The following is a 26,665-nucleotide window of genomic DNA, read 5'->3' as shown; positions in this document are numbered from 1 at the left end:
AAGTAAGGAGTAACTAACTGAATGGTGCTTGGTCATATTCAACGTAACCTTTGCCCCGAGCTGAAATGACGTAGGTAGTAAGTTACGTCATACCGGGAATTCCCTTGGAAAATTAATTTCCATGTAAAATCTTATTCGGTATATCGTCATTTAGAATAAACAGTTTCTCGAAGGTAAACGGGAAGCACGGGTTTAAGGTATGGGAGGTAAGTTAATTAGTTTCATTTTTCAGTTATTGTTATTATATGAGACACTGATTTAGTAACGGTGTAGTACGACTGCGTTAGAACGAGGCAACACAATAGAGAGTAGGAGAAGCCGCTATCCGTCCTATACTATATTTTGGATAAAGTTGTCCATAACATTTTTATTTGTCAGTTCTAGGCGGTTGTTGATTGACATATCGTTTTCTTTTTTTTTATAAATAAAAAAAGGCAAACAACAATGATGGAGTATTTTCTGTGCATATCTTTTTTCTTTTTTCTTTTTGAAATTGGGGATACATTCTAACGTTTTCTGATTTCTAAAGACTGATGCACGAATAGAAGACATTATGTACTCCCAATTGACGTGTCTGTGCTTAAGTTCGTCATTTTTGTCAGGTCTGTAACTCTTATTTCAACGCACCTGTAGTTTCCAAATTCGCAGTTTGGATGCGTCTTGAGGTGAAGGCGTGTTTGTCCAAAATCAGATTGCTGTGTTCTATCTTCAACAGCCATCAAACCTCCGGGCTCTTTACTTCATAGCCCATTACTACCAGAGTTACACAGTGGGTGAATATTTGCCATGAATGTGCGTGGTTCGTCATAGATTCCTTCTAGTATTAATATGATATTGCTTTAAAAAGAAAGTTGACTTGTGCCAAAGAAGATAGTATATATCTTGAGCTCTTGTTACTACAAACTCTAATTGTGTAATTCTTGCCCATTCCGAGCCATTAAAGGTCATGTAACATTTAAACAGAACATTTTCTCCAATTTCGCTGTCATCGTGGAGTCGAATACGTTCTCCAATCTATTTCAGCCAATCTAGCTCGATGTTAGCTGTGATTAATTTAGCTATACAAGTCCCTAGCGGGGCCTATGGTGACCTAGTGATCTAAAGAGCACGCCTTCATCGATCACTGCCACCTTACCTTTGTCCACGTGGGTTCGAGTCTCAAGCTCGGCCAGTCTAGTATGTAAGAAAGTTTGACTGTAGCTTCCCGTGGGTCAGTGTTCTTACCGGGAATTTCCCTGGATCTTCCTGCACCAGTTATACTGCCCACCATGTATGGCCTATCTTGTGCTGAGAAATGACGTTAAACCCCAAAACAGCAACAAGTCCCTGATCATTTTAATGATTGTGGAAACTTTTGAGCTGAGTTCGAATGCGTATACATTTTCAGCGGTTGACATTTACGGAAAATAAGGCACATAAGAATGACATTACGGTATTTGTGCTTACGTTTCAGGTAAACAATGGTTACGAAATTAAATGATTTGTGTTCGCTGGTTTCAAGTATTTTTTAATGTGAAATCTGGTCAAAAATGAAATTATTGTAGGATTTTATTTTTTGGCACCATGGTTGTGTTTACCGATGAAGGCCACTTTTTTCTTTGGGGGGAGTAGATCTGGCATTTACGTTTCGAGCCAGGATATCTTTGTTTTCTTTACCCCAAGATAAAAAAATTTTTTATAACTACATGTAATATAAAGAACATAATTAATGTTTTCTTCCTAAAAATCGAAGATATTTTTCAAGCTTTTTGGTGGCTAAAACTCTTCTCTTTAACAAAAAACCTCATGAAAAGCAATTTTTTAGCCTTATCCCTTACAGTCGGATATTTGTTAGAAACATAACGCCAATTTACTGTGCTGAAAATGGTGGTCAGATGCCACTTTGGTAACTGCGACTTACCCAGTTAAATTATTTTGCCATTATTTCTATAAGCGCATACACGCTCTCGGTGTTTTGTCCCTGTGTATGATTGCATTTCGAATCTGTGATTAGAGAAGCAAGGTGGAGCCCATTCAACGTGCTTGGAAACTAATGCACGAAGACGATGTTCTAAGTTTAGATGACATAGTGATCAAAACGGCTTTACGGTAGCGATCAGTTCGTATATAGCATATAATTAAGCTGTGAATTACGTATGGAAATACTCCTGAATAAGCCACTGCATATACATGTATCTTTTTTCTAAATAATATCATGTGTAGATCACAAACCATCACAGCGTTCGTATTGCACGACTTGACCGATATGACTTATTTTAGTCTAAGCGTCCCGAAATTTATTTATGAATCAAGAGTAGTTAAGTGGGATACTATAGGGACAATGGGACTTAGCATTAAAAAGACCCCTGGGACAATATAGGGACAATGGAAATTTAACATGGAGAAAAATCGTGGGTCACTTTAGGGACAATGGGAATTTAACATAGAGTTTGGGACTGTCTAGGGACAATGGGAATTTAACATGGGAATAGAGTTTGGGTTTGTCTAGGGACAAGGGGAATTGAATATGGGATTTATTTTTTAAAAAAGTTTTTTTTAAATTTAAATTTAAATTTAAATTTAGAAAAGGGGTAGGCAATGGAAAGGCTATCTCTTTTCGAGAAATATGGCTGGCCCTGAAAAGGGCCTTTGGGTTTATGTTAATATTAATATTAACATAGATGGCATCTGTCACATCTTCTTCTTCTTCTTCTTCTTAAACTCCTTCTAACTACCGGTCCATACACAAGTACCCTCTTGAGACATCCTTGTCTTTCTATGTAAACTCTCCTCATCCATTGACTAGTATCTGTCCTATCAACAACAGTCCACTTGGACCTGACATACATGAGCATGTCCGTCCTAAACATCATGGAAGACACAAGGGTGGATGACTCAACTGTGGTCCACATCTTGAAGCGACGAGAATAGGTGAATCAATGCAGTGAACTGCGCTTATTTATAGGTACAGGAAGGATTGAAACGGATTGAATTCATTCACCAATCCGAACACGCGTTACAAAATTCAGTCAGCTCGCATCCAATCCGAAGAGAGCAGTCTGTGACGTCACGTGATCTATATAGATTCGTTAGCGCTTGTGTGCAGTCAATCTATGCGACAGTGATTCAACATGACGGAAACTCAGAAAACGATCCATTGGGGTGCACCAGCAGGGGAGACTGCCCAAGGGAACCCGGACTTACTTTCAGAAGAGGTACACTGGGATTTTGTGGATTTTCTTACCTCGCAAGAATTTGTTCCAGAACCTTCGTTACCTTCTTCATTACCGCAAGTGGAGAATTTTAGACAGAGACAGAAAGAAGAATTGGAGAAATTTATGCAACGACAAAAGGAAGCGGAACAAGCTTTTCTCCTACAGCAACAGCAACAGCAACAAGAAGAGGTAAGAAAAAAACAACAGCAACAACAGCAAGAAGAAGTAGCAGCAAAGAAACAAGAGGGTGAAAATCAAACGGCTACGGTACTGTTGGACATTTTAGCGGAGTTAAGAAGTCTGAAACAAATGTATCAGACTTCTTTATCACGACCGAAGAGAATACGACCTTCCCGAGCTAAACACGCCAACCCTGTGACTAAGCCTGTCGTACCACCCTTAGTGATTTCAACCCAATCATCAGAAGTAGGCCTTGGCCGTGGCAAAGGCTTAAGGCAGTTAAAGTTGATTGGTTAAACTCACTCCTACACCAAAATAAAAAGGCCCTTTTCAGGGCCACCCACATTTCTCGAAAAGAAATAGAATTTCAATTTGCCAATAACTCAAAAATAAACCCCACCCATTTTACCCTTATAGTACGTGTCTGTGTATGAGTGCGTGAGTGTAGCTTCTTATTTTAAAATCAAAACTCAAAGACACTTACCTTATATCATTCATGTATTCTTTTATCCATTTTTTTACAATCCAATTCACAATTCACCACAGAACACTTTAATAAAAAGTTCATTGACTTCTTCTTTCTCCTTGTTTAGTCTCTGTTTTTTGAATTTCTTCACCGTTTTTACCTCATTTTCTTCCCTTCTTCTTTTCTTCTCCTGTTTCTTTGCTTCTTTCAAATAGAATTGTCTTATTTCTTCCTCTTCTTCCTCTGAAGAATCCCTCTCTTCTTCCGAAGAATCCCTCTCTTCTTTTGAAGAATCCTTCTTTTCTTCTGACTCCTCTTGTTTCTTTTTTGGGCAATCTGGAGACCAATGTCCTTTTTCTTTACAATAATAACAGGTATCTTGACTTTTGTCTCTTTTAGTCCCTGTTTTTGTTCTTTTTTGATGGTCTGTACACTCTGAAGACCAATGCCCTTTCTTCTGACAGATATAGCAAGTATCTTGACTTTTATCTCGAAAGGAAGGAGAGCAGTCCGTCGGCTGGTCTGAAGAGAATTTTCTAATGACCCCTCGCAAAGCTCTGACGAAACGTTCCATCTGGGTAGTCTCTTCCATCGTTGTGCTCAGCTTGAGAGTGAAATGAATAGTGAAAGGACAAGACACACACCCTTTTTATATACGCTGGTTTGCCAAGACTATAAATTAGTCTATGGTGTTTAAACTTGAGTCATTTGACGTTTTGCACTCAAGATGAAACGATCCCATTCATTCGAGAAGAAAGAAGAAGAAGAAAGTAAGAGGCAGAAACGTGATCTATCGCCTCGTACCAGGGCTGAAATCTTGGCACAAATTCATGCCAGTGATTTTGAAGAGGACATGAGTGAACCAGAATCCGAACCCTCTAAACCAAGTTCACCACCCTTAGTCAACCCTGAAAAGTACTATTCCATTCGAGAGACGGAAAAGCGCTCCTCTAGAAAATTTAGAACCACGGCTTACACCTACACGGTGAAGTTTAAAGATTTCAAGGCTGACGTACCCTTGGAGAAAGCAGAAGGGTTTATCACCGAGATGTGGGATTCTTTGCTCACCTCACTCAAGCGACAATGTCAACCCAAAGAAGACGATCGCTTGACACTATCCATAGATCACGACGGTTTGAAATCCCCTGTTTGGATCGAGTTTAGCAGACCTGCAGAACTAACCCCTTCCAAAGTCATGGACAAGATTCAACACGTACAACAATCTAATGACCAGTTTGACATCACCGATGGTAAAGCCACACTGAAAAATGGCTCACGTCTCTCTTCCTCAAGGGACAGGACAAAAAAAGATGTTATTGGTGGACGACCTTCGCAACATTAAGCGTAGTCTTGTCCGAATTAACAACCCTCAAGACCAGATGTGCTTAGCCCGTGCCATCGTGGTGGGACGAACCTATGCCAACAAGAACGACACGGTAGAATGGAAAAGAACCTGGGAGAACATTCGAAAATCGAACCAAACCAAACAACGAAACGAAGCAGAACTCCTGTTGCAACAAGCTGGCCTGTCCAAAGACACACCCTGTGGCATTCCTGAGATGCAAAAATTGCAAGATGCCCTAGCTCCACGCTACACCTTGAAAGTGCACCCTCAAGAAATACGCGGGTCTCTGTTGTTTCGAGGCCAAGACTTTAAGGACGGAAAATACATTCATGTCTATCATCACGATGACCATTTCGATACCATTACCAGTATCACTGGATTCCTGGGATACGGTTATTATTGTGAGAAATGTGATTATGGTTATAACAATCGAGAGCAACACAAGCATTGTGGATTGAAATGCCCAGGATGTTTGGCCTCTCCACCCTGTCTGAGCGAAGAACCAGTGCCTTGTTCAACTTGTCTGCGTACGTTTGTCAGCCCTGCCTGTTACCAGCAACATCTGAAGACGCAAGGTTCACAGCAGAAATGTGCTTGTCAACTCTTGAGATTGTGCCCTACCTGTGGACAAGGCATACTTACCAACAATGCCAAGGCACACGTATGTCGAGGAAAGAAAAAATGTCACATTTGTCACCACATCGTGGACTTGGAACACGAATGCTACGTGCAAAAATACCAACCCCCACCAGAGAAAGAGGACGGTCACAAGAAGAAAGGCAATTTCATCTTTTTCGATTTCGAATGCATGCAAGAGACTGGCATTCACATCCCTAATTTCTGCGTGGCTCATCGAGCGTGCGAGAAGTGCATTCAAGAACCTATCTTCAGTCATTGCCCTCACTGCAGCAAGATTCCTGGAGGGCGTGAAAAAATCTTTCGGGGACCAAAAACGTTAGCCGATTTTGCCCAATGGGTCTTAGACCCCCATCGACAAGACGTGGAGCCAAGAGGACATCGAACGTTACGGAGATTGTCATCGTCATGCCACGGTGATGGCTCACAATTTCTCCGGATACGATGGACAGTTTCTTTTGAGGTACTATACGGAACATGGCACCGAACGTCCTAAAGTGACTTTGAACGGAGCCAAAATCATTTTCATGCAAGTGGGACAAGTACAGTTTAAAGATTCGATGAGTTACTTGGCCATGCCTTTGAGCCGAATGCCTAAAACGTTTGGAATGACAGAAATGGCTAAAGGGTACTTTCCACACTTTTTCAATACGGAAGCCAATCAACATGCTGTTCTACCCCATTTGCCTGAGGCTCACTATTACGACCCCGACAACATGCGTACCGAACAACGAGAAGCTTTCTACGCTTGGTACCAGGCTCACGCCTCGGACCCTTTCGACTTTCAGGAAGAAATGTTAAAGTATTGTCGTTCCGACGTGGACATTTTACGGCGTTGCTGTGGAAAATTTCGAGAACTGTTCATGGAACACGGAGGGGTCGATCCTTTGAAAGAAGCTTGCACCATTGCCAAAGCGTGTTCCGTAGTGTACAGACAACGATTCATGCCTGAAAACACCGTGGCTGTCATCAGTCCTCAAACGACCCACTATGTCAAGCGTCAATACTCGGTCAAAGCCCTACGTTGGATACATTATTTGTGCGACAAGGAAGACAAATGGATTCAGCATGCCCGCAACGGAGGAGGCGAAAAGACCATCGGAACGTATTGGGTAGATGGCTGGGACTTAGAAAACCCCAAGATCGTGTACGAGTTTAACGGTTGCTTATTTCACGGATGTCCCGTCTGTTACCCTGACCGTGGCACTAAAAATCAGTTTTTGCAACGAACCATGGAAGACTTGTACCAGGACACTTGTCAGCGACGCCTAAAGTTAGAACAGCAAGGATACCAAGTGGTGGAAATGTGGGAACACGAGTACGATCACCGTTTGAAAACCGATCCCGAGTTTAAACGCCTCGTGGAAAGTTACCAGTTCATGGACCCGCTGAACCCGAGGGATAGTTTGTACGGAGGAAGGACCAATGCCACCTGTTTGCTGTACCAAGCCGACGAAGAGAAAGGAGAAGAAATCAAATACTTGGACGTGTGTTCGCTGTATCCCTACGTGTGCAAATATTGTCGCTTTCCTGTAGGGCACCCGCAATTGTTCACGGAACACATCGACCTGAAAAACATTCGACAATACGAAGGCTTGATCAAGTGTAAAGTTTTGCCTCCCACGAACCTATACCATCCCGTCTTACCTCACCATTGTCAAGGCAAACTGATGTTTCCCTTGTGCCGTACTTGTGCCGAAACGTGCAACCAGGACCAACCTTGCCATCACAGCCAGGAAGAACGTGCCTTGACGGGAACCTGGGTCAGCGTGGAATTGTTCAAAGCTCTGGACATGGGATACCAACTGTTAGAAGTGTACGAAATTTGCCACTTTCCCAAGACACAACAGTACCACAAGGGTGACCCTACTCAGAAAGGCATTTTCGCCGACTACGTGGATGCCTTTTTGAAACTGAAACAAGAAGCCAGCGGCTATCCTTCCTGGTGTCACACTCCCGAAGACCAAATATAATTCAAAGAGAAATACTACGCACAAGAAGGCATCTCCTTAGACCACATCGAAAAAAACGAAGGCAGGCGATCGTTTGCCAAAGTGATGTTAAATTGCTTGTGGGGTAAAATGGCACAACGACCGTGTTTACCCAAGACGGAATATTTGACAGAACCTTCCCGCTACTTCCAGATGATTCACGACAAAACCAAATACATGAAACATGTGGACGTCGTTCGAGAGGATTTGATCTTGGTCAATTACGAAGAAGATCTGGACTTTGTACAAGACGACCCTTTTGCAAACGTCATCATTGCGGCTTACGTGACAGCTCATGCTCGCTTAAAATTGTACGAAGCTTTAGAACTGTTAGAAGAACGCGTCCTGTACTTTGACACGGACAGTTGCATTTACATCCATCACCCGATTCAACAGCACCCTGACATCGAAGGAGACCGTTTAGGAGCCTGGACAGACGAGCATCCCGACGACAAGATTCTAAGTTTCGTCAGTGGTGGTCCCAAAAATTACGGCTACGAATACCGGGACAAACAAGGAGAAGTGCACACGACGTGCAAAGTGAAAGGACTGACTCTGAATCATCGTACCAGTCGAGTGGTCAACTTTGGGGTATTGAAAGAAGCCTTGCAATCGGGAGAGGATGGAAACTTTAAAGTGACCACCTATCAACCGAACAAGATTGTACGTTTACCCACTCACCACATCGTCAGTCGACCCTTGGAAAAAGTCTATCAAATTGTATACCAGAAGCGAGTGCGACTTCCCAATCACTTCACCTTACCGTACGGTCACGTCGGTATTGGTCTGTATATGAAAAGGAACCCTAGGCAAGATCGATAGTTCATTGTTCATTGAAGTAACTTACCATGTCGTTGACGAAGAAGAAACCAGATTGGTTAGGAGTCAAATGTTGGACATCACCGAGACCAGGGTTTTGAGGCTTGGACACAAGAGGTGGCCCAGTATGCACGAGAGTTATTCAAGGAAAAAAGTTACTTTTCAACCTGTGTTAGTGACGGTGCCAGAAGAACCCGTCACCCAGGACAGGACTGTCGTGGACAGGCCTGAAAGACCCTTTCGGGAGGACACTTGTGTGACCTTACCCCTACTATAGAACTGGTTAGAACTTTACCCAAAACATGTTGTACAGACACTTGTGTTTATTCCACGTTCATGGTTATCATGTGCCTTTTATTCTTGTACTTAAGCCTTTGGCTTTTATGCATTTTTGTCTTTCGTATTCATGTTTGAAAAAAACATTCAATAAACGTGTTCTGAAAAAGTATATAAACTCTTGTCTTGTTTGTTTTTCGTGTCACAAGTGACATTTCTCACACCATGGCTACCTCTGCTGTCTCTGCTCCCTCTTCCTCTACTGTCAAAGTGATCGACGAACACTTAGATCGTGCCAGTTGGGAGGCTTTGTATCTTCGCCATCCCTTTAACATGCTCATTGCTGGACCTAGCGGTTCGGGCAAAACCGAATTCGTCAAACGTTTGATCGAACATAAACATCATTTGATCGATCGACCCCCTCAACAAATCGTGTGGTGTTACAAAGAGTGGCAATCGGCGTACAGCCTCTTGCGAGAAAGTCAAGGCGATTCCATCGTGTTTGTGGAAGGCATTCCTAAAGAAGACGACGGCATCGTCTCTGACTCCCGTCTAACCCATTTGGTCATTTTCGACGACATGTTAGGAGAAGACGAAGAAGAAATTAAACTGTGGTTCACGCGCAAAGGGCATCACCGTAATGCCAGTATCGTTTACATCACCCAAAATTTGTTTCAACAAAGTAAAGCCCATCGCACCATCAGTCTCAATGCGCATTACGTGGTCTTGTTTAAAAGCCCTCGAGATAAATCGCAAGTGCAAGTCTTAGCCAAACAGTTAGGAACGCCTTGGCTGACTCAGGCGTACGACGATGCCACTCAAACTCCACACGCCTATTTACTGGTCGATTTGAAACCTACGACTCCCGAGGATTTGCGATTTCGTACCCACTTGTTTCACCACTGGTGCCAAGACGGAGGGCCTGTCCTGTACACGTCTCCGTCCTCGACTTCATTTCACTCCCCATAAAAAATCTATAAAAACCTCAGACCCTTTTTCGTCTGTCTCACTCTCAGTGCGAACATGACGTCACTTCAGTCGCATCTTCCCGTCAAATTGATTCGTGCCTTGTATGGCATCAGTCGAGAAAAAGATCCACAAACACGAGCTCGTGTCTTAGAAGCTAGTCTCAAAGAAGTCTTACGATGGTTCACGGTGACGGCACGTCAATTACTCCAAGGAATCATTCAGATTCCTCATCAAACCAAACGCTTTTTCGATCGAAACAAAGTCGCTTTGGTCCAACTGGCCGATCCCCGCATCGACACTCAAACCAAAAAACAAATCATTTTGAAACCTGGAGGGAGCGGTACTCTAGGAGGGGTCATCATTCGCTCACTCTTAAGATGGGATCCTAATGCCCCCAAAGTTATACCCAAGACAAAAGTCCAACGAAGCCCCAAGAAGAAAAAGACCAGGTCCCCAAGGAGAACTTCTCCAGTGGCAGGACCCTCCTCTGACCAGACACCACCCCGGAAAAAGAAAAGAAGCCCCCAGAAGAAGAAAAGTCCACAGAAAACTAGTCGCAAGAGAGGCACTTCGGCCAGGACGCAACCTTACACTCGAAAACCACGACCTGACACGGCGGTGACTGCGTCTCCGGCAGCTTCACGTTTGTCCACTTCTCCGTTAATGACACCCAGAACTGAAGAGTACTTGGAGACGTTGATCACACCAAGAACTTCTCCGTTGATGACCCCCAAAAGAACTTCCCCAGTGGCAGGACCTTCCAATTTAGTGGCAGTGGCTGCTGCTCACAAAGTACCTTCTCCCAAAATCAAAGTTCAAGAAAGATCGGGCATGTTACAAAGTTTACTGGATTTGTCCAAGCAAGAACTGGCTCGATTTAGTCCGTTGCGTACCCCTGCACGACGTGTCATGCCTGTCCTCAAACTGATACGACGTCAAGACAATCAGTGGCGACGCGTTCCAGTATAAAAAAGGCCTGTGACCAAGTCGGGTATCAGTGTTTTTTCGGTGCTCCTGAAGACTCAAAGATGTCACCCTCCAGAAAACCCCAAGGAAAGAAAAGGAAAGGACTGCCACCACGTTTAGCCAAACATGGGGACATGTTATCTGTCCTGTCCAAAGCTTCTCCACCCCTACGAAAAAAACTCATTCAAACGGCCTCCAAAGAGGTCATCGATACCGTGTGCGAATGTTGTTTGAACGTTTTGAAAGGCACGATCCCTTTGTCCAAACACCAGAAACAATGCTTAAGCAAACATCGTCACGTTCTTCGCCAAATGGTTCGAAAGAAAATTCCCATTCGTCAAAAAAAGAAGATGTTAGTGCAACGTGGAGGTATTTTACCTCTCTTGTTAGGCCCCATACTGAAAGGAGTCTTGGGAACCATGTTGGGAGGACTGGTGGGAACAAGATAAAAAGGCCTTCGGAAGTCCCAAGATCTCAGAATCGACCCCTGACAACCCCATGGAAGGACGAAAACTAGCTTTAGTGCCTTACAAACGATGGATGGAATACCATCGGTGGCAAGAACAAGGCACCCCGCATTTACCTCCCAATCCCCATTTGAGCGAGATGTCCCAGTTACAACACGAATTGCAGTCCTTGATGGATCGCCAAGATTTGTCCGAAACAGAAAAATCGCAAAAGTACGGTCAACTCTTGCAACGACTACAACTCTTTCACCAGAAAGCTTTAGACGAAACAGCTCTACCCACTCTGAAAGATTTTAAGACCTTGATGAAAAGTCCAGCACCATCACCAGTACCAGTACCACCAGTACCCGTGACCAAGTCAGAAAAAGGAGAAGAAGAGGAAGGGTTTCAAACTCCACCAGAAAAAGTACGCAAGTTAACAACACCACCTACCTCCAGAATTGGATGGATTAAAAAGATGATGGCCACCCCTTCTTCCTCACAAGAGAAAAAGAAAGTGAAGACAGAAGTGAAGACAGAAGTGAAACAAGAACCGATATCCCCCGCTCAGACATCCTTCTCCTCTTCGACGCCTATTGCTGGCCGCACACGCAAAGCATTGCAATCCAAGAAAATACCCCAAGAGAAAAAGAGTAGCATCCTCCAAGAGTGGGTGTCTTATTAACACACCAACCAACACAAAAAAAATGGAAAAAGTCTTAGCCAGCATTTACTACAATCCCTCGCATCCTGCAGGTTACGCAGGAGTTCAAAAATTGTATCGTGCTGCCAAAACTCGACTGAAAAGTCTCCGTTTACCTCAAGTGCAACGATGGTTACAAGAACAAGCTACTTACACTTTACACAAACCCATTCGACGCAAGTTTGCCAGAAGTCGCACCCGAGTGGAAGGCATCGATCATCAATGGCAAGCCGATTTAGCCGATGTCTCTCATTTGGCCAGCTACAATCGTGGCTACAAATATTTGTTTTGTGTCATCGACGTCTTTTCCAAATTTGCCTGGGTCGTGCCCTTGACTTCCAAATCGAGCAGCGAGTTAGTGCGAGCCCTGCAACGAGTGTTGAAACAAAGCGTTCGTCACACTCTTCGATGGCAAACGGACAAAGGTACCGAATTTCTGAACCAAGCTTTCCAAAAAGAATTAAAGAAACGTGACATTCATTTTTTTACCACCGAGAATCCCGAAACCAAAGCCAGCATCGTGGAACGTTTTCAACGCACTTTGAAAGAACGCATGTGGAAATATTTTACGCATCACCACACTCTGAAGTACATCGACATCTTACCGCACCTGGTGCAAGCGTACAACCAATCTTACCATCGAAGCATCGGACGTGCCCCGCAAGACGTGACTCCCGAGAACGAAGTGTTGGTGTTTGAGCGCCTGTTTGGCACGTCCCCGACGAGGGCTGTCCCCAAGAAAAGTGGAGAGTTGGCCGTAGGAGATTGGGTGCGCATTGGCAAAACCAAACGCACTTTCGACAAAGGTTACTTACCTAACTGGACGACCGAATTGTTTCGCGTCACTGGACGAGTGCATGGCCGTCATCCTGCCGTCTATAAATTGGAAGACATGAACGGAGAAGTGCTCAAAGGAACGTTTTATTTGCCCGAGTTACAACGTGTGACCAAAAAAGAAGACGACGTGTACGACATCGAAAGCATTCTCGAACGCAGAACCCGTAAAGTGGGCAAACGACGTGTCAAAGAAGTCAAAGTACGTTGGAAAGGATATCCGCCCAGTTTTGATTCTTGGATCGACGCTTCGCAAGTCATCGACTATAAAAAGAAGTGACCATCATGCCTTTTCACACAGCAGACGCAGCTACGTCGACCACTCCTCCTTCCCCTAGTTCTTCTGTGCAAGATTTACAAAAACAACCCTTGTGGGTGTGGTGTGGAGAACGTGTGCCTAAAACGCAAATCGTCTTTTTCTGCCAAATCTTCGTGGTGTATTGTGTCATCGGGGCAGCCATCGCCAATTTGAGTTTGCAACAAGGAGACAAACAATTGTGGACCATTTTATTGAGCAGTTGCATCGGTTACCTGCTTCCTAATCCCTCCCTGAAATTCACCTCGAACGGGAACCCCGGGAACCTTGTGTCCAGTGCCAGTGCCAGTCACCACTTCAATCACAACCAGAACCCCATTTTAGACGGAGACACGCCTCTGACGTCCAGTAACCCCTCGGACAGCCACAGAACTCTGGAATTATGAGTCACCAAAACCAATTTTACTTAACTTTACCCAGTGACAGTTCCATGGAGGTGTTTCCCAAGAACACGTTGTGCTGTTACACGGCCAAATTACCTCAGGCCATCCAGTTAGATCACGAAGCCCATTGGGAAGTGGCTTTAGTAGAAATGATTCACCCGACCCAAGTCCTCAATGTCCTTCCCAATCAAAATTTTTTTGATGTGGATGTTCATGACGAGCAAATGCAACAGTGGATGGATAGCAATGTCAAATATGACAAGAAAACCCGTACACAAAAGTACACCACCTATCACTTGTTCATTCCCCCAGGCTATTATTTTAGTGGTCAACATTTGGTCAGCACCATAACCTCCAGGTTTAATGTCGTGTTTCTGAAAGCTTTGGAGCATGTCAACAAAAATGTCACCACGGAGTACCACAAAGCAGCTCGTCGCTTCTTGATGAAATTTGAACGAAGTAAAATCGTGTCCATTTTATTTTGTCCTGAATTGTTTGACATGTTGGGCGGAGACATGGACATGAGAAAGGCCATGCTCAAGAAAAACGAATTACCCATCGTTTACGACAACGAGTCTTTTAGCAAGTTATTTCGTGCCTCGGTAGAACTGAACCAAGGACTGAATTTGATGTTCGTGTATTCCGATGTGGTGGAGTACAACGTGGTGGGACACACCTCCGTACCGTTACTGCGTGTCATTCCTTTCAAAGTGGATTCTGCCACGAACGCTGACGAGGAAGGTGGAAACACTTACCACGTCCACCGCGAATTTGTCCATCCTCACTATTTGCCTGTCAGTAAGTCGTATTTGGACACGGTCAACATTGCTATAAAAGGAGATCTGGGACAAAATATTCCATTCACCAAAGGAAAAGTCACGGTGAAACTCCACTTTCGAAAACGGTTCTCTCACGGCTCGTAAGTAAGTCATGTATCCAGTGTACCGAGGGGTTGCTCGACAGCGAGGACACGGTTTAGGAGACATGCTAAAATCGGCCTTTCGTTCGGTGGCCCCAGTGTTGAAACCGATGCTGACACGCGGATTGCACGCCTTGAAAGATGCGGCACTGACGCAAGGCAAAGAATTTCTCCAAAATGTCATCATCGACAAACAAAACCCTAAAGAAGCCTTCATGAGGGCAGGCAAAAATGTCTTGCTGCAAACGGGCAAAGACATTTTAGGCCAACGAGAAACACCTATAAATGCCCTGCACGCTACCGAGTCAGGCATTCAGCAAGGACAAGGCAGAAAGAGACGACGAAGAAAACACCCTTTCACCAGACTTCAAGCGAGAAAGGCCAAGAAAAGAAGAACCGTTCGAGACTTAGACGTTTTCGATTATTGAGAAAAGAGACAAAAAAAATGATGCACCGAGAATCTTGCGCTTGTTCCAAGACGGAACTGGATCTGTTTGCCATGCCCCCTACCATGATGACCATGCAAGAATCCCAGTGGGTGGAATTTCACCCCGTCTCCTCACTGACCGATTCCGCTCCCATCGAGTTTGAAATCAAAGGACAGCCCGAAGATTACATCGATCTGAATATCAGTTACTTGTACCTGAAAGTCAAAATTCTAGATAAGACTGGAGGTGCTATAGACGATGAAGCAGTAGCTCCCGTCAACAATTTCATGCATTCCTTGTTCAGTGGAGTGGACTTGTACTTGAATAACAAACTGGTCAGTAGCAGCATGGATACTTACCCTTATCGTGCCTACCTGGAAAATCTCTTGACGTACGGAATAGATGCCAAGAACACTCATCTCAATGCCTGTGTGGTATGGGAAGCTGACGAACCTACCAAGTTTGAAATATTGGAAACTGATGAAAAGAAAGACAACAATGATGGATTTGTAGAACGAAGAAAGAGAATCACGGGAGCCGACACAAGTTTAGAACTGATGGATCGTTTGCATTTGGACATGTGGTTGCAAGAAAAGTATTTGCTGAACGGGGTGGATGTCCGCCTGAGACTGAATCGTAGCAGTGCCGCTTTCCATTTGATGGCTGATAGTGACGGTTACAAAACCAAAATCCTAGAAGCCAGACTCTACGTACGCCGTGTGGAAGTGTTACCTAAAGTGGGAAACGACATCAGTCAGACGTTGAGTAGAACTACCGCCAAGTATCCCATACGACGCGTGGAAGTGAAAACCTTCACCATTCCCAAGGGACAGCGATCCATGATCGAAGATCATCTGTTCCAAGGACAGTTACCCAAACGTTTGATCGTTGGTATCGTCGAGAATACAGCCTTCAACGGAGCTGCCGAAAAAAATCCTTTCTACTTTCAACACTTTGGCGTGTCCAAAATCGAAGTCAGTCGCGATGGCAAGACCTTGTGTACCCGACCTTTCGAACCTGACTTTACCAAGAAGAATTACTTGAGATCGTACTTGTCCCTGTACGAAGCCACCGGACAGTTAGGAACCAATGCCAGTCACGGTATTACGTACGAGGATTATGCAGGAGGCTACGCTTTGTGGGCTTTCGATTTCACTCCAGACCAAGGCAGCGACGAGGGACATTTCCACCCTATAAAATCCGGCCAGATTCGTGTGGAAATTCAGTTTAAAGACCGAGACCCTGATGAAACGGTGAACGTCATCCTGTATACAGAATTCGATAATACCATAGAAATCAACAGTTTGAGAGAAGTCATCCTAGATTACTAGAAACCATGGAAGACTGTTATCCCTCTTTACCTAGTGGAGAAACTTTTAGTGTTGGATTATTGTTAAAAAATGTTAGAGTTCTTGTTGTTTAGTGTTAAGTGATTTTTGAATAAAAAAATGTTGTGTTTTGAAAAAATTGTTTGATGTTATATTGTTGGATTATTGTTAAAAATGTTAGAGTTGTTGTTTAGTGTTAAGTGATTTTTGAATAAAAAATGTTGTGTTTTGAAAAAAAAATGCCTTTGTCTTTTGTTTAGCTATAAGAATGTTGGATTGATGCTCTTTCATTTCTTACTATCCCTCTTATGACACTCACTAAACGTTGCGACTCAAAAACCGTGTGGGGGATGTTTTCCTTCACGTCCGCGCTTTAACTTTAAGAACCGGGTTGTTTCCAGTCTAACCATCCATTGTCGACTCATCCTCCTAAGAAGATGTGCTCCAAACTAGCTAAACTCAACGAAGCCTACGTGAATTTGCATAGGGTCAGACACAGTCTGATACCGAAGCCAGAAGAAATAGAGAATGTGAGAATGTTAAAAATCACTGAAGACCTGATAGAAGAGCTCTTCAGAGAAGAAATGAACAGGGAAAAAGAAGAATGGACAGAGAAGTACAGACTTCAGAGACAGCAGCAACAACAACAACAACAAGAGCAGCAGCAGCAGCAACCTGAACCTGGCAGAGGCTTTGTCGATTGCCGTATCGACACCAAAGAGTTCTTCTTTTCTTTCCGAAGAAGCAGACCTATCGCCAGAAAGTCTATCCTCAGAGGACATCGCATTCTTAGAAACTAAAAAAGAATGCCATAGCAAACAAAAAAACAGCCCTTTTCAGGGCTACCCCAATACTCTAGAAAAGAAATAACGATCGATTTGCCAATGTGTGTAGGTAGAGTAGTGTGAAAATAAACACTAACTCTTTTTTAAAAAATGTGAGGGTATGTGTTTGTGTGTTAGTAAGTGCTTAAAGGAGACCAGAAACCAATGGAAATATAGAATAATAATAAAAGTACTAATGCAGAAAACCTTATTCTGAAGTATCATCTGCGACCGTAATGCCAATATTAAAATACTGGCCTATCTTCTAGAAGCTGAATTTCCGTGACCTCGTATGCAAAATTTCCGTGCCTATTCGGTTCCTTTCGGGATGTGACGTCATAGTAGCGACTCCAGCAGCCCAAGTGGGAGTTGCCAGAGTAAAAGACAATACCGTTTTGCGTTGCTTACGGGTGTAATAGAACATTAAGAAAAGCCTGTGGACAACATTTTTTTTTCTTTTCCGAAAGATAAAGGCATAATGAAAGAATGGATACATTATTACAAACGAGTCGATTTCAAAGCAACACCATACAGCACTATGTGCTCGTTACATTTCTCAAAGGACTGTTATGAGAGGGATCCTGAAAAAATGGCAGCTCAAAGATACGCAAATGCTAGGCCTAGACTAAAAGTTGGCGCTGTTCCAGACATAACGTTGAATAATAAAAGTGTTAAACGTGCGAGTTACGAAAATAGGCAGAAGGCCGAGTAAGTGACCACAAAATGCAACAATCAATTCACAGATCTTTTATCTACACCAGCAGTGCTAAAAATAAATCTGATAGCCCGACACCCTGGGCCCCTCTAGTTTTAGTTTCGGCCCATCCTGTATTCAAAGTGAGGTGCCCGTCAGGCTTGTCGAAACAAAAATTGTTTGCCTGAGGAAACTTTGATCGCGCTGGTGAAATTAGTAAATGTATTTTCAAGATGTTGACATACATGCCTTAACACGGCACAATCTAAATCAAATCACTACTGTCCAAGGTGAAATTTAGATTTGATTTTAATCAAATGGAGGCTTTGCCAAAAATAATATTCTAAACCTGCTGTCGTGTTTCGAGAAAACACAATTTTCAGTAATCTTATAAAAATTACAAATTTAAAAAAAAAGTCATTGTATACATGTAGTATGTATAAACGGTAATCTGAAATGATTGGAACTGATATAAAACTATTCCTTGGGCAGTTTAAATAGCAGCGATTAAAAGAAAAGAGGTCAAAGTTTCACATTAAATGGCTGACAATAGAAACTGGGGGGGGGGGGGGACTATTGACCCAACCCAATGTGCGAGCGCCCATGGGACGTACCTTTTCTCCATGTGATACGCCTCATTATTCCCCCAGGACAAGCCCATTTTGCATATTCTGGTCAGCTCTGGCTAAATTGCAAAATAGCTAAAGTTTCGATTTAAGTACGCAAACAATAAAGCCGGTGTGACTAATGAACATAACTCCTTATCCTTGCATTGATCTTGTGAAAAGGACTGCCCTTCGGACATACTTCAAAGAAACCATGTTCGACAGTGTGTGTATGTTTAAGCACCAGCAATTGATTGCCAAAATAAACGATGCCTATTTTGTTGTTACTTACGATGCCATGGACTTCAGGTTTAAGTCTTAATGCATGTAACACTGTTTGCTGAACAATATACTGCATGGTATATTTTGTTTTATTCCTTGTAATTTAATCATGGTAATTAAACTTTACATATACGGTAGAGGAATGTCAGGTGTTAACTGGCCGAGTTTCTATGGCGGAAATGGAGATGCGATTTTGTTTGCAGAGAAAATTTCACAGTGATCATTCATTTAAGCTAATTGGTGACAATTTTATTCTTTTAATTTTTTTATACTATAGTACTGTCGTAGTTGTTTAAAAACATCTGAAATTTACTTGAATAATGTTTAATTTTCACGTTCTATTTACTAAAGAAGAAAAAAACTGTTGTGTGATTTTAATTATTTTGTCCAGTACCGGATTTAGACGTGTGTGCGTGTGATTTGAATTTTTAACGTAGCTTTAACAATTTTTCAGGCATATCACTACGATGTCTGCAGTGTGGCAGTTTAGACTGTGGATTACATACGTTATATCTATTTATAAATGGTTTGGGGTTGGGGTTTTTTCTTCTGACAAATGAAAATTGACAGACATAATGTAATAATCGGGACTTCGCTGCGAAAAATTTAGAGATATTACGAGATCGGGATGTAGATGAGGAAATACCCCCAAAATCGGGAGGTTTTTCTCCCGGCTTGAGAGTTGACAGGTATGAACTGTCCGGGCTTGTGGAATTTCAGTCAGGGCTTGAGTTTATTTAAGTCACCAGCCCGGGGCCTGTGCCTAAAAAATTTCTTTTAGCACTGACAAGTACAGTACATAAACTATTATATCAGACTGCAGATTCAAGTTTTGAATGTGCAACCCAAATGTGGTCTCCTTCCGTCTGCCTCGCTCGCCAATGTTTATGTTTGTATTCGAAGACTGGCTAGTATTGCGTCATGGTACCACGTGATCTGTCGTCTCATTAAAACTCGGAAAAACTCGGTAATTTACGGAATCGTGGTATCTTCCATGCAATAAAATCACTACCCGCTTACGATATTTAATTTATAAACATGACAGTCGAATTAAAATCTGTAGAGAATTACATACGTAGAAGGAAAATTTTGATTTCTAGTCTCCTTTAAGTAAGTTGGTATGAATAGTAGATTAAAATCATGTTTTTTTTTGGTGTTTGAAGTGTATATTTGGAGTTAGATTGGATTGCTTTGCGTATGTGGATAGTCTAATGAAGTGATTTATAAAAAATTTTAAAATAGTGATGGGTAGCATAAAAAAGTGAGTGAGTGTTTCTTTTAGGTCCGCGCGTTGTTGTTTTTGGTCATGATGTAGGTAACATCAATTTTATGTTTTTTTAGGGGGATGTTTTCCTTCACGTCCGCGCTTTCACTATAAATTGAAACTCGCTGGGCAGTCTAGCTACCCTTGTTGATTGATCAACACCAAAAATGAACACGAGACTGTCTAAACTGTTGGAACTTCATGTGCATCTGGAATATGCCAGGCGCCTGTTGAATGAACTGGCCGCGGAAGCCATTGTGGAGGAGGGAAGGATAAGAAAGGAGGAGGAAAGAAGAAAAAAAGAAGAGGAGGAGAGAAGATATAAAGAAGAAAAGGAAAGAAGATACAAAGAGGAGGAGAGAAGAAACAAAGAAGAGGAGGAGGAGGAGAAGGAAAAAAAGAGAAGAAGAATAAATTTCAGAATCCCAGAGAGCGAAAATTGGGATTCTGAAGCGACATATCCTGCCTCTGCTCTCTCCCCCCAAAAAGTAAAAAGTAACTGGGGGATAAGATGTGTATGTGGCGCCAGGCCTGGAAGGTGCCACCATTAACCAGGTGTCCATGAAGTTCCAAAAAAACAGCCCTTTTCAGGGCTACCCAATACTCTAGAAAAGAAATAACCATCAATTTGCCAATGTGTAGGTGGAGTAGTGTGAATATAAACACTAACTCTTTTTTAAGATAGTGTGAGGGTATGTGTTTGTGTGTTTGTGTTTGTGTGTTTGTGTTTGTACCCGCTCACGTACGATTGTGTGGATAGTAGATTATGGATTTGTTTATTGTTTCTTAGCGTATGTGTTTGTGTTTGTGTGTTTGTGTTTGTACCCGCTCACGTACGATTGTGTGGATAGTAGATTATGGATTTGTTTATTGTTTCTTAGCGTATGTGTTTGTGTTTGTGTGTTTGTGTTTGTACCCGCTCACGTACGATTGTGTGGATAGTAGATTATGGATTTGTTTATTGTTTCTTAGCGTATGTGGAGAGTATAGTTTGGGTTTTATTATAGGAAATGAAAAAGTGGGGGATGTTTTCCTTCACGTCCGCGCTTTTCGTATAAGAACCCACAGTATTCGTCGTTCAAACCATTCTACAAAGAATAATCTAGACAAGATGACGCAAGTGACTGATTTATTTAATCAATTGAGGCATATCTATTTCTGGATAATAGATGCAGAATATGCTATAGAAAGGATACAAAAGGAATGGGAGTATGAAGATAAAGAACACTTGGTAACCAGTCAAGTCGAACGTATAAAGGCCGCCAGACATATAATAGAAGGAATGATAGAAGATGAAGTCAACAAATCAAGAGGATTTATTGACCCACCTTATGTAAGAGTGGGGAGTTTGAAGGAAGCACTGGATTATGTCATCCAAGTCCGGTGCTTCCTAGAACATATAGTGTATTGGACGGAGTTGTCATATATGAAGAGGGGACTGAACAGGTTGAAAAAAGGAGAAGAAATAATGAAACAAGTGATGACACAAGAAGTAGAAAACATAAAGGAAAGGTGGACTAAAGAAAGAAAGGAAGAACAGAATAAGAAGAAGAAATTAGAATTCGACCAACTGAATAACAACTGGATGAAAATACAGGCCAAGTTCCGAGCCATGGGTCACCCGGACTGGATACCAGAAACAGAAAAGAAAAAGAAGAAAGGAATGATGGACAAAATAAGAGGATGGTGGAAAAAGTTAAGAAGTTAAAAGAAGAAAAAACCTAAAGGCCCTTTTCAGGGCCAACCATATTTCTCGAAAAGAGATAGCCTTTCCATTGCCTACCCCTTTTCTAAATTTAAATTTAAATTTAAATTTAAAAAAAACTTTTTTAAAAAAAAAATCCCATATTCAATTCCCCTTGTCCCTAGACAAACCCAAACTCTATTCCCATGTTAAATTCCCATTGTCCCTAGACAGTCCCAAACTCTATGTTAAATTCCCATTGTCCCTAAAGTGACCCACGATTTTTCTCCATGTTAAATTTCCATTGTCCCTATATTGTCCCAGGGGTCTTTTTAATGCTAAGTCCCATTGTCCCTATAGTATCCCACTTAACTACTATCAAGGAACCAGACTTCTAGACAACGCGTATAAATCAAGCACATTCTAAACTGAAGGTTTGAGAACGGAAGTACTCCATTGGGCGAGTGGAATTTTAAGCTTTAAAAAAAAAAGAAAAAAAAAAGGTTTAACATAATTTCATAAAGCATTTTATTTAGTTGAAATTACAAAATGACAAGTGTTTTTTAATAGCAATTTTTTTTATTTTTTTTTTTGGCGTTTTCCTAAGGGGGTAAAGGCTTGGAATGGATCGAGAAGGGAGAGAGAAGAATGTAATAAAAAGACATTTGAAAATGAGATGGTAATATACAAAGCAGCTGTTTTTCTCATAGTAAAGGAAGAACTCAAAGGCAAACTTTAACATTCATTATAAAATGTTATATAAAATAATTTTGGGTGTCTTTCTTCTTCTTTTTCGGATGATAATGTATTTCTCGTTATAGTGAAAGAGCACGAGCCTATCTACTTCAATTGTCACGAAAATCCGTGCCGCTGGGGCTACCAGTTCTGTGACAGAGTTATTCGTCGTTGCATTGCATGTGACGTAGTTAGTAGCGCGTGTCACACACCCAGGCAACAGTTTAACTGCACTCTCTACTGTGATGGTAAGCTTCGCTTTTATTCAACGAGAACCTTGCGTTCACTTGCAGAATAATCATTGATCATCTTGTTAGCATAGTTCGATTAATTATCTTCAGTGATCCAGCAATTACAATTCATGAATGTCCACTATCCTTATTATAAGAAATAAGTGTTGGTCTCAAGCAACACACGTTTGTTTTGACTCCTATCCTCAGAAATAAGGTTTGGTCTAAACCACCTCACAAATGTTTTGGCAACATTGGTTCGCCTTAATCCCAAAGTTCAATCCGTTTCTTTCTGGTCACATCAATAAAAATTCCACAGGAAGAATACATCTCAAGTGATAATGACCAAACAGATAATTAATGAAAGGACAAACGGAGGGGTCATTTTGGAAGAAGCAATACAAAAAGCACCGCACTATAGGGACAAACCCTTAAACCCCTTTTGGGATTTTCCTGGAAATGTGATTTAGAAAAGAACACATAAAACAGCAACAACAAAACAAAACAATGTCATTAATTGTTGGGACATTATACATCCAAGTATGCAGGTTAACCTATCAATCGTTATTGATGCTATGATAATCGGTATAATTTACTTCCATAACAGTTGATAAATTTACAAGTTGGTTGTGATATTTTTGTTCTTTTCATTTTTCTCATATATGTTATTATATATTCCATTCATTGTTTTGGGCTTCGTTATTATGATAGTTAACAATTGTCAGTTGACCCTCTCTTAAAGTATAATTGTTATACAGTTTGGTTGACGTAATATGAATCTGATACTAAAGCGTATTTCCTAACGTTCGCTTCCCTTTCAGCCCGTAAATCTGAAATTATTACCATTTTACCAACTTTTTTCTCTTCAGAGATTACCAGATCTGGAGAAACGTTAACTATTGAAAGGTGTGATGATGGTATGTTAATGAATCGACCAGTCTTTTTGAATGATTGATACGTTATATATCTGATAATGTGATATTCTGAAAGTATGAACTATTTTCTTGCCATGTTACTCTACTCATGTCAGGTAGTCCGCTCTTTACAGGTCTGGAAACTAGTAATATATTTACAAACCTGATCACTAATGTCATACACATTTAGTAACAAAATGTTGGATATTCGGTTTACGTTAAGTATGCGGATAAACCTTCTTTTGGCTTTTGTTGTATGAAAAGTTAATTGGTAGATCTTTCGAAATTCTAATTCCATGTATTTTGACAAATCTAAAATGAATGGTAACAAATGTTCATTTATGGGATCCGCTATTTCGTCTTGAGCGATAAAGGCTTATAAGCGCGTTTCTCCATTAACTATCATTTTCACCTTGATTATCATATTTATATATCCAAAACATCTCTTCCAGTCCGCCAGTTACTCTATGTTTCGACCGGAATAAATGTTTTGCTTGCGTTTTTCTTGGTCTTGGTTGTGTACCTACTGAGACTTGAAATCAAGGCAGCAGTGAAGTACTTCTTCGACAAGCTACTTTACAGAAACCAAAGACCCGATTGTCATGTCAAGCCCCAAGATGGCGAAAGTGTTGAAACTAACGAGAGTAAAACAGTGCTTCGATGTCAGCAAGCTGTCAGAAACACGGAAGTACCAGGAAGAATAAGGAGAACTGAGAAAACTTCGAGATTGAATGATGTTCAATGTCAACGAGAGGAATGTACAGGAAGTCAACATCAGCAAGAGCCTCACCCGCCGAATATTTACGAACAACACTACGCCTCAGCAGCAGGTGAGATTGGATATTGCTTCTGCTTTGTAATTTAAAGAAAAATTAGTTTAAAATTATGTCCTAAGTCAAATGAGAAAAAAAAGATTCATTTATCTACACTTTACGACTTAAAAATGTTTTGGTTATAATTAATCGTTTGGTTTATTTTCCAATGTCAAATTCGTGCATTGTGGTATAAAAATTACTATCAAGAAAATGACGCAGACTCAGAAGATGTTGAGAAAACTCGTCACAGCAACGGGATGAAATATTGCAATCGTGTTGGAAACGCATGGACATCAAAGACTGGACGCATATTAAACAGGTCGGCGGGGGTTAATGTATTTTTAAAGAGAATAAATAGCCCTAGATCTCTTTCTTTTTCTCAAACAAAAATCAGATAGATAAAATGATCGTTTAACTGACTGATCTAATGATGTCGGTGGAAAGAAGTACGTTGCCTTTGGATAAAGCTGCTAAGTGGGCAATGTTTGTCTTAACACGCCAAATCATTTTTTTTTTGTTTTTTTTTTTTTGTTTAACATCGGTATCGTTTAGTTATAAGCACTGCCCATTATATATAACTTCAGTTTCTATAAAACCTATATGAAGACTTTATGATTTAATAAAAGTGTGTATGCTGTACTAATTCCAGGTAATGTGCGCGGAGAACTTCAGTCCAGACTGTCTGCTGGGAACAGTCACACGCATGCGTGCTTACCTCCAGTAAGACACATTCCGCCAGCCACTGCTGACACCGGATATAATAGTGGCAATGGAATAAAAGATCCCGTTTTAGTGAAAAATTAAACAATAAATCAAATCAAGTTGTTATGGTGTCGTTAATCAATTTTAGAGAACATACATTGCATGCGAAAGTATAAAAATGTTGATGTCATGCCAACTTTTACTAATATGGTTCTGTAGAACTGTTGAAAAGTAGAGGCACACACACACATATGCGAGCGTACACCCAGAAAGAAAATATGGCACTAATAGATTTTTTTTTAAATCATCAGTTCGAAATATATTTCCTATGCCAAAGAGCTTCCTGGTTTGATGATGGGTGGCAATACGACCTGTTGTCTTCAAACCGCCCTGTTCCATAGAATATACCATTCCCTTTTGAAAATGAAACAAGGAATAAAAAGTTTTTTTATATTTTATATTTTTATAGTGTTGACACTGTAAAAACCGTCTTTAAGCGCAGAGGACACACACACACACGCACACACACACACACACAGTAAAGGCGTAGCTGTTGCTCCAAGGTCCCATCCAGTGGGGAGTCCTGCGACGCAGTGAAACGATAAATGAGGAGATCGTCGATTTTTTAAATTGCTCCAGGGCCCCTTTCCTGGCTCATTGATAGGTGGATAATAATGACCTTGGTTTTCAATTATCCCTCTTGAACGATATTGTGTATCGTATGTTTCAAATTCACATCAGTACTGAAGGAATCATTATACATAGATAAAGTTAAAGTTACAGGAACAAGAAAGATGACTATAGATACCTAATACCGGAGTTGGGGGCATTTCAAAATGTTTACTTCATTACATCCAATGTGATTAGAAACAAAAAAATACATGGAAAGTGAAAACAAAACTGACATACAGAATCACCAAACTCGCTGTTTTTACATTGAACCCATAATTCAATAACCGCTCCGGTGGCCTAGTGATTAGAGCGCCCGCCTCGAATGGGGGAGGTCGTGGGTTCGATCCCCGGCCGAGTCATACCAAAGATTTACAAAAACGGTACTAACAGCTGCCTCGCTTGGCGCTCAGCATTAAGAGGTTAGTGTTAGGACTGGTCTGCCTGGTGTCAGGATAATGTGACTGGGTGGGACATCATGCTTAATATCTGCGGCTTGATGCCCCAGTGCTAGACATCACTATAAACTGTCACACTGCAGACATCGTAGCGATATGACTGAATAATTGTTAAAGCTACGTTAAAAATCCAAATCACACTCACACACACATAATTCAATACGTTTCCGACATGTCTGCTTTGCAACTGATATGCCCAAAACTTGCTAAAAACTCCGCCCATACTCATTTGGATAAGAAAGGATTTTCAATTGTTAAAATAAAATTACAATATTTTTTGAAAGTACATATTGATTTGAACCAAATAAAACAAATTACAAATTTTGCAGAAAATCAGACAAACAGTTTGCGAGTTATTTTAATTCAAATTTAGTATATACGGAATTTCCAGTGCAATGCCAACACGGTCTTAAGTGTCCGTTTTGAATACACGCGGTTAAAACGTCATTATATAATGTGCATTTCTTGTTAATATGATGTAAACAAATCATTATATCTTCCCCTAATGATGGCAATAATAAGAAAGGCATATCACATCGTGTAGTTTCAACCGCATGTCAAACAGGCAATAATGTCCACTATTTAGTCGA

At 41.4% G+C, this 26,665-nt stretch overlaps 1 protein-coding gene across 2 annotated transcripts in view; it reads left to right on the top strand.

The window, feature by feature from the left end:
• The window catches only part of LOC149803773 (uncharacterized), a 33,724-nt gene extending 8,661 nt beyond the window's left edge, over positions 1 to 25,063 (top strand). Inside the window, exons 1-5 of one of the 2 annotated variants that reach the window (XM_089953557.1) lie at positions 76 to 206; positions 22,374 to 22,535; positions 23,387 to 23,434; positions 23,884 to 24,261; positions 24,896 to 25,063. In XM_089953557.1, coding sequence (XP_089809683.1) covers positions 200 to 206; positions 22,374 to 22,535; positions 23,387 to 23,434; positions 23,884 to 24,261; positions 24,896 to 25,050 — 750 coding nt within the window. In that variant the 5' untranslated portion in view covers positions 76 to 199 and the 3' untranslated portion in view covers positions 25,051 to 25,063. Of the gene's footprint in view, positions 1 to 75; positions 207 to 22,373; positions 22,536 to 23,386; positions 23,435 to 23,883; positions 24,262 to 24,895 lie in introns of those variants that run through there. The other variant, XM_089953556.1, reaches the window with a different exon arrangement.
• The last annotated feature ends 1,602 nt before the right edge of the window (positions 25,064 to 26,665 follow it).

Source organism: Sinohyriopsis cumingii, chromosome 3 (assembly GCF_028554795.1).
Source record: "Sinohyriopsis cumingii isolate HCF-2022 chromosome 3, ASM2855479v2, whole genome shotgun sequence".
NCBI classification, from domain to species: Eukaryota; Metazoa; Mollusca; class Bivalvia; order Unionida; family Unionidae; genus Sinohyriopsis; species Sinohyriopsis cumingii.
Note: the sequence above shows the minus strand (reverse complement) of the source record. Positions and strands in the feature narration are given on the sequence as shown.